The 8685-nt window shown below is 43.1% G+C and overlaps 1 protein-coding gene across 1 annotated transcript in view; it reads left to right on the top strand.

The window, feature by feature from the left end:
• Window positions 1-1393: 1393 nt before the first annotated feature.
• SH3TC2 (SH3 domain and tetratricopeptide repeats 2) overlaps window positions 1394-8685 on the top strand; it is a 55799-nt gene continuing 48507 nt past the window's right edge. Inside the window, exon 1 of the mRNA XM_023537287.1 lies at window positions 1394-1694. Within this exon, the coding sequence (XP_023393055.1) occupies window positions 1643-1694 (52 nt within the window). The 5' untranslated portion in view covers window positions 1394-1642. The remainder of the gene's footprint in view (window positions 1695-8685) is intronic.

Genomic DNA, 8685 nt, shown 5'->3' with positions numbered 1-8685 from the left:
GAGAGAAAAGGCACGGGACACATTATGGGAAGTGCATACTTTAAACATCCTCCTTTGTGGCACTGTGATCAGAGAGACCCTGTGCCCCCGGCACGCCCCATCCCTGCCCCAGTCTAATCCTCCCTCCGTGTGGTCAAGAAAGACACCATAATCAGAAAAATGAAGTTTCTGGGCTGTGGAATCAACTAGAACTGGCTCAAGTCCTGAATCTGATATTCTTAAATGGTAGGGCCTTGGTCAAGTTATACACCCCTCTTCATTAAGTTTCCTCACTTACTGAACAGAGAGGATAATGCCTACGTTATGGGATTTAAATGAAGTCATAGACACGGGCCTGGCTCATAGTGAACATTCAATAACTGGGAGTCAAGATGAGTCAGGTTTGAAACTGATATCAGACTTCAGAGACATGATTGAGATACTGTCAACTGGAGCCGAGCTGGTGTGAGCTGGTGTGTGCGGTGGACACTCCTGACCACTCCAGTGAGACTGACCCGTGGGCCATCCTTCACATTGTCACCCCAGTGCTTCTCCCAGAATATAAACTTGACCAGGACACCTTCCTGCTTAAATTGCTGTGAAAGTGACCTCAAGTCCAGCCCCTAAGTAGCCCGCAAGGCAGGCTGTCAGGACCCTGCCTTATCTCTGCCCACACCTCTCCACTCTTTAGACCACTTACCGCCGACTGACCTTTGCTCTTGGCATTAAAGAAACGTTAAGTAATTAATGACCTTTGAGCTTGTTGTTAGATCAGTCGTGCTTCTAACTTTGTGGACATTCGGCCATATTTTCTCCTTCTTCTTTGGGAAATAGCATGGGAAGTTTTCTGACATTCAGCCACACTGTGTCAACTGCATTTCTGTGTTTTACTGACTATCCAAAATGGAAAAGAGGTTGGTTTGTGTGACCAGTTTTTTTGTGCATACTGGTAGCCTTAACATATCTGTTCCTCCATCCTCTCACCTGTAAGATGCTGGGCTATATCAGGCGATTAACTGATTCCTTCTGACCAAAACCCTGGGAGCCAGGCTGGGGAGGTATCCCTTCACCAGCAGGGAGCTGGCTCATTGATGCTGCTGGGGTTGAGGTGAGATGCTGCACCCACATCTCCTTCTTCAGTTTCACGCAGATAGCCAGGGAAGGTGTTTGCAGAGAGAGAGAGGGACTGGATGGGGATCCCTTTCCCCATGGCAGACGAGTCAGTGGGGGCCACGTCAGTCAGGGAGGGAGCAAGAACAGCAGCGTGATTCCTGGGATGCTCTCTGCCCTCCTCCCCCGCCCTGGCTGCCCCCACAGGAGCCAAACTGTGTATCCCAATCCTAGAATGCCAGGAATGTGCCACAGCCTGATAGGCATGAAGCAATCTGCAGAGAGGCAGGGAGGAGCTCTGCTCCCAGTCAGAGGCCTGGCGGTGCAAGGGCTAAGGGGCCTGAGGGCTGGGCAGCCCCTCCCATCCTCCCTGGGCCTCCTGCTGCAGACGGGATATCAAAGGCTGCATTGTGCATTGAGCCGGGTCCTCGGTCCCTCGTGTGCCAGGGAGGAGGCGGGAGGAGGAACACCGTGGGGAGGCTGCTCCCTCCCAGCGCTCTTCTGGCTCCTGTTGCCAGGCTCCTCGTCCCGGCCCGGGGAGGATGGTGCACACATGGGTGGCTGCTTCTGCATCCCCGGGGAGCCGAGTCTGTCCTGGGACCCAGGTGAGTTTCCTGGGGGGGACCCTGGCCTGTGTCTTGGTCTAAGTCGTGTGTCCAGTGAAGGCTCAGGGGTTTGCTGGGTTGGGGAAGCTGCTCTTCCAAAGATGGGGAGATGGTGGTGCTTTCTGGCTCCCTCCTCTGTTGGTCAGTATTTGTCATTCTGCCTTTGTGAAAAAGGAATAAAGCCTGGGAAGCATCTACTTTTCCTGAAGAGAGAGGTTTTGAGCTGGCTCTGTGGGGAGTAAGTGCTGCTCTTGGCTGCCACTCCCAGGGTGTGACTAAGCCCTTCCTTCCTTTCTTCCCAAGATTCCCTAGGTCAGGAAGAGAACTCGGGCTGTGAGTTCCTCTGGGGCCCATGGGTGGTCAGAAACTTGGCCACAGTCCCTCAACTCTATTTTTGTCAGAGTTGCTGTTACTGGGGAAAAACAGGCCATTTCCTGCCTTATACCTGTTACAATGTGATATTTTTTTGGGGGGTATGTCAAGTTGAGGCCATAGAGAGTTGTCGCTGTAAGAAATTGTCAAGTCATTGAGAATTGACATCAAGTGACCAACCATCCAGGTTTGCCTGGAACTGAGGACTTTCCCAGGATGCAGTTAGTGCTAAAACTGGGACAGTCCTGGGCAAACCGGGATGGTTGGTCACACTAATGCAAGCTCCTTGCTTCTTTTCAGAGCAGGACCTAGGTGGGATCCTGTGGAATGGAGTATGGCATTTCTCGGGATGATTGGTGTTTCGGGGGGTGGGGTGGTGAGTGGACTGGGCAAGGACTAACGGGGAGATAGAAGAGCATTACACCAAAGAACCATTCCTATCCTTTGTTAGCGTTCTATGTTTTCCTGAAGCACTGCCATAGTCCTGGGGTGGGGAGCCCAGGAGAACCCCTAGACAAGGCTTTCTACTCTGACAGATGACTTTTCCCTGGGAGTTTTGTTACCTGGGCTCAGTAATGTGGAAGCACTAGAGAGCCTCAAAGCGAACTGGAAGCAGCTATGTTCTGCTTCCTCCGCTTGAAGTCCCAGCCTACGCATCTTGGCACCTTCAGCAGGGAGAGGCTCCCAGACTAAGGCCATCCCGAACCTCATATTATAAGCTAACAAACCCCCAAACACTGCCACTGAGGCAGGCATCGTCATGGCTAATCACCTGGCCTTCGAGACCAGAGTTTCTGGGTTTGATATTGGTTCTTTGACACGCCTTGAGCAATTTCGGTTTCGGTTTCCTCCTCTGTAGATTTTATGATATAATTGTGCCTTCCTCATAAGGTTGTGGTGGGATTAAGACTAGACGTGAAACACTTAGAACAACCTGGCACAGTTAATTAAGCACAATAAATGTTAACCATATTAATGACATCTCTATGGCCCTGGCATATCACATTTTCTCTCTAGGTCTCTGCTTACTTATCTATAAAATGAGGGGTTTGTAAATTCAACCTATGGAGGTGTCTTGGGACCTCTGCTTCTGTTCCCTGACCCCCAGCTTTAGATGGAGCAGCTCTGCTTCTGTTTGATGTCCTGCTTTTCACCTCAAGACTTCATGTAAAAGAATTCTGCAGCTCAAAACAAATAAACAAACTAATATTGAAAACATTGTCAAAGTTCTTCAACACTATCACTCAATTGTTTTATTGTTTCACTTGATTTTGCTATTAATAATTGGTTGGCATCCTAGATTCACTTTTTCACCAAGAGTCAGCCTGATATTTATTTCTTTTGAGGCTTTTCTTGAGATCCTTCCATATTGTTCTCCATACTTGTCAGGGCCTTTCCCTAGGCCGGTTGATGTAGGTGTTGTAAATCTGGGGCCAGTCGATATAAATATCCCCTTGTTAGGTGCCTCTATTTATCCTAGAGAAATAGAACAAACTATGAGACACATCGTGGAGTGACTTAGTAGTTGTGTGACTTTGGGCAAGCATCTTATATTCTTTGAACCTGTCGACTGGGCCTAAATGCAACAAGAGGCTTTGGTTAGAAATAAATGATAAAGATTTATTCAAGGGCCTTAGGGTTTGCAAAATGGAATCACAACTGGGCAATATCCAGTGTTCCAAAGAAGAAAGAAAAACCAAAGGTTCTTATGGTAAGGAGCACAGTCTTGAGAAGAATCAGGCCTGCATTCTTAGCCTCTAGATTGGCCTGAGATGTTCATCCTCTAGATGACTAGTGGTCTGGATAAAGGGTGCCAGGTGGTCTGGATAAAGGGTGCCAGGTGGTCTGCATATGTGAACATTCTTTCCTTAGTCCTTCAGGGGATCATCAGAGGGTTCTCTGGAGGTTCGATAGATGTCCAGGTATTGACACAAAACTGGAAATTTCAAAAGTTTAAGTTCCCAAGCTTGTTAAAACAAGAACAGAATTATTTCCTCATACCTCGATCCACTTGATTTTAGTAATTTAGCAGCTTGACTGTAGTCACTTCATTTTATTTCTTCACTCTAGTCCTCAAACCTCAGTTTTCTTGTCTATAAACTGGATCTAATGGTAGTACCTACTATATGGAGCTTTCGTGAGGACTAAATCAGATAATTCATCGCATGGATTTAGCACAGGATCTGGATTCTGATAACCCCTCAGTAAATGTGGGCTGTTTTATCGTTAGCTAATAGGGACCACTTCCACATTCCTTCTTCTTAATTCTTGACTCCATTGAGTAGGAGTCTGTGCTCATGGTTCTTTGGTTGCTTCTGCCATTGTGTCTGTTTAAGTAGGAGCAAACAGCGAGTATCAACACTCCTCAAGGGTAAGGGAGGCAGGAAAGGAGAAGGTTCTTGATAGAACTGAGCCCTGAACAGCTGCTTAGCTGGTTTGCTGCTGGGGGATGCAAAGACTAACGTTGGTTCTGATGACCACAGGCATGCTGCATCCTTATACGTGGACGCTGCCCTCAGCATTTGTCCCCTTGATGTTTCTCATTTGCTCACAGAAATGTCTTGATTGCAAGAGGTGAGAGGGTGGGTTTCTGGTCAACTGCCATCATCTTTGACTTCCTGGACCCTCCAGTGTTCTTGCCATTGTTTAACAAACTATAGTCGTGTACTTAGGATTACAGAGCAAGTCATGCCAGTCCATCGGTCTAAAAGCTTCTAGTATTTTCCCCATATCTTCAACACGTTCTTGAAGAAATTTGGCAGACTTACACACTTGAACAGAGGATGCGGCAGAGACACACATTTGCCTACATTGATTGTTAGTGTTTGTAACTTCCCTTTCATTTATTTTTGGTAAATATGAATCATCAGTATAATAATAGGAGATTGAAGGTGAATGCTGACAATAGTAAATGATGCTTCACATTTGAACTTTAGAAAACTCGTGAGACATTTTGAACACATCGATAATAGAGAATATTAGAACAATAAGCCCACCCTCTAGCTTTAGTAAATTTCCACTTTATGTCGTATTAGCTTCAGAAAGTCTTTCTCTTGCTTTTTGAAAAAATAAAACATTACAGATACAGTTAGGATCCCCTGGTAGTTCTTCCCAATCTCATTCTCCTCTTTCCTCCCCCAGGTTAATCACTTTCATGAGTTCAGTGATTTTGTGCCTTTATTACATATTCATTGCAAAAAAAAAAAAATCATCTTGAAGATTTTTAAACTTAAATAAAATCACATCATTATACAACTTGCTTCCCCCACCCCCAACATTATTATCTAAGCTATATGTCTGTAGATAGATATAGCTATACTTGTAATTTAACAAGGACTGTGTGAGTTTGCAGCATAAAAACTGCTGATGGTATGCTTGTCAGGTCAAAGAAGGAAAAAGTATGTGAATGGACAACAAAAGAGTGTAGGGAAATGCATACTGTTTCGTTTTCTTCTTAAAGTCAGGGGTGATGATGGGTGGGTAGGAGCAAAGAGAGACTGAGGGAGGAGAAATAGGAGTGAATTCTCGTTTCCACCAAGTTTCTATGAATTTGATTAGAGACTTTAAATCTCAGATTTCTGAGGTCAGGTTATTGTAGTGAAAAGAGCGAGGTCTGCACCTAATAATCTGTTGCTAACTTTGTGTGTGATCTTGGTAAAATCACGGCTCTTCTCTGGGCCTTAGTTTCTCAGCAATGAAATTAGGAGTGGAACTAAATGATCTCTGAAATTCCTTCTAACATTGATTTTTCTGTAATTATTGCCTCTTCCTCATTTTTATTTCCTGTATTCGATATGTCAAAATGCCTTCTCTTTTTTTACTTTAAAACACACCCTTCACTCTATTCCCTCACTTCTCATGGGCCACGATCGCAGTCCACATTCTCACGCTCACACCCACGGATGGTCATGACAGTTTTAAGCTTGGCTTTCTTGCCTCTCCCTGTTCTTCCTGTGCCATGCCAGGTAGAATTTCCACTTTTATTATACCACTCCCATGCTCAAGAATGTTTCATGGCTCGACTATTGCTTGCTATCCATTATAATTTCTCTGCTTTCCTTACAATGCTCTCCTTATCCTGACTCTATCATATTCATCAAATTTAGCTCCATGATCACTCACCTCTCTGGTATGTACAGGCTGGCCTCTACCATCTCATGTGTATCCAAAACTCATTCACCCCTTTACTGCTGGTTTCTTTACAGGTAATCCTGCTTTCTTCCCACCTATATAAATTTACCAAGAAAATGACAAGGGAGCCACAGACCAGGGGATAATATTTGTAAACCATATATCTGATGTCTGTATACAGAACATTAAAAAAAACTCCTCTTATAACTCAGTAATGAGAAGGTAACCCAATTAAAATAAGGCAAAATGTTTGTATACTTTTATTTGGAAAATATATGGATGGCAAATAAGCACATGAAAAAATACTCGGCATCATTAGTTATTAGGGAAATGAAAATTAAAGCAATGAGATAAAACTGAGCATCTACAGAATGACTAAAATGAAAAAGGCTGGTACCGTTAAGTACTGGCGAGGATGTGGAGCGACTGGAACTCTCACACATTGCTAGTGGGAATGCAAAATGGTACAGCCACTTGGGAAAGTAGTTTGGCACCTTTTAAATAAAGATCGGTATTTATTTGAATTGAGGGGTAGTAACTTTTTCTGACTAATCATCGTCATCATCATCATCACTATAATAATAATAATAAGAAGAAGAAACTAGCTTACAGAAAGTAATTTACTGATTCATAAATGAAAAGCCCAGGGGTTATTTGATTCAGGTATGGGTGGATCAAGATATTCAAATGATGTTATTGGCCAAGTATTTTTCCTAAGCTCTTTTTCTACTGGGTTGGCCTCAACCTCAGGTAGGCTTTCTCCCAAGGCAACTGGCAAACTGGTTCTATGTCTGAGATTCTCACACTCTAGAAGACATAAGAAATCCCCTAGGTCCTAATTAAAAACACACATCTTCGGACTCTACCTCTAGTTATTCTGAGGTAGAGTAGATAGAGAAGGGCACCAGAAATACTTTTTAATTCATCCTTTTATTAAGACTTACCATTCATACAGAATTATGCATGGAATTATGTGTGTACAGCTTGGTGAATTTTCGCAAGGTGTATATATCCACCTATGCTGCTTCCTGTGGCAGTAATTCATTTGTTCTCATTGCTGTAGTGTATTTAATTGTCCATACTATCATTTACCTATCTATTCTAGTGTAGGTGGACATTTGCGTTGTTGCCGAGTTTTGGCTATTATGAACACTGCTGCTCTGAATATTTTAGTGGATGTATTTTGGTGAACATATGTATGTACTATTTTGGGTATATACCTAGGAGAGGAACTGCTGAATCTTATGCATATGTGTGTATGCATATGTTCAGCTTGAGTTGATATTGTCAAACAGTTTTACAAAGTGAAAACTTTTAAAACTAATTCTCATACTAGCCATATCTGGGGGTTCTAGTTGCTATGTATGCTTACAAACATTTAGTTTTATCTACCTTTTTCAGTTTAGCTAGTCTATGCTACGTAATGGTTTCCTATTGTGATTTTAATTTTCATTTCCCTGATGAGCTTGAGAAATTTTTCATAAATTTATTGTCCATTTGGATATTATGTTTGATAAAATGCCTATTCAAACCTTTTGCCCATTTTTTTCTGGGAGGTTGTCTACCTATTCCTTAAAGAGTTTTAGCATTCTTTATATAGTCTAAATTCTAGCTCTTTGATGAATATATATATTTTAATATTTTCTTCCCCTCTGTCACCTTTCACTCTCTTAATTACATCTTTTGATAAACAGAAGTTTCTAATTTTAATGTATTCCAATTTATCCATTATTTCTTTTGTGGGTAGTGCTTTTTCCATCTTGTTTAAGAAATCACTGGCTATTCCAAGTGATGCAGATAGTCTTCCATTTTTTTCTACAAGTTTTTTAGTACAGGTATCTTTTACAAAACAAGCACCTAAATAATTCTGATGCAGACAGTTCACGAATCATGTTCTGTGGAACTCTGTGATTTTTTGCTCTAAACTTTGCATGTCCTTTAAAAGTTGTACATTTACCCTCTCCCTCAAACCAGGGTCACCATTCAGGACTTCCTTTTTCAAGGTGGACTCACCATATGGGCCCCTCATCGTTCTCAAGCTGTTGTCCCTTCTCATGCAGCCCTACAACAGAGACACATTCTCAAAACTCGCCAGGGCTTAGTGCCCTGTCAGTGTGGGGTTCATAGCGGCCAGAGAACACCTGCCCTGAAGAGGGGCAGTAACCACTCAGCCCTAGCTGACTTTTGGCACTTGAGAATGAGTGCCCCAGACCTTCCGGTTCTCAAAGCAAAGCCAAGCACCTGGGTTATGCAAAATACCCTGATTTCTAAATGATTCAAACAATTCAAACTTTAAAAATTTACCACGTGGAGGGAAAAAAGTAAAAGAAAAAAGAAAAAAAGAAAATAGGTGTTTGTGGGTTTTCAATGGCCTGTGGCTTCTGTTCCACCAGATTACAAACTTTGTCCTAGAGTAGAAAAGCAGGCTTTCACTCCAGGTGTGATCCTGGCACCTGTCACTCCAGGTGTGCTCCTGGGACCAGCAGGA

The sequence above is a fragment of the Pteropus vampyrus genome, unplaced genomic scaffold (genome assembly GCF_000151845.1).
Source record: "Pteropus vampyrus isolate Shadow unplaced genomic scaffold, Pvam_2.0 Scaffold185, whole genome shotgun sequence".
Taxonomy (NCBI): domain Eukaryota; kingdom Metazoa; phylum Chordata; class Mammalia; order Chiroptera; family Pteropodidae; genus Pteropus; species Pteropus vampyrus.
The sequence above is the reverse complement of the archived record's forward strand: the minus strand, read 5'-3'. Positions and strand labels throughout refer to the sequence as shown.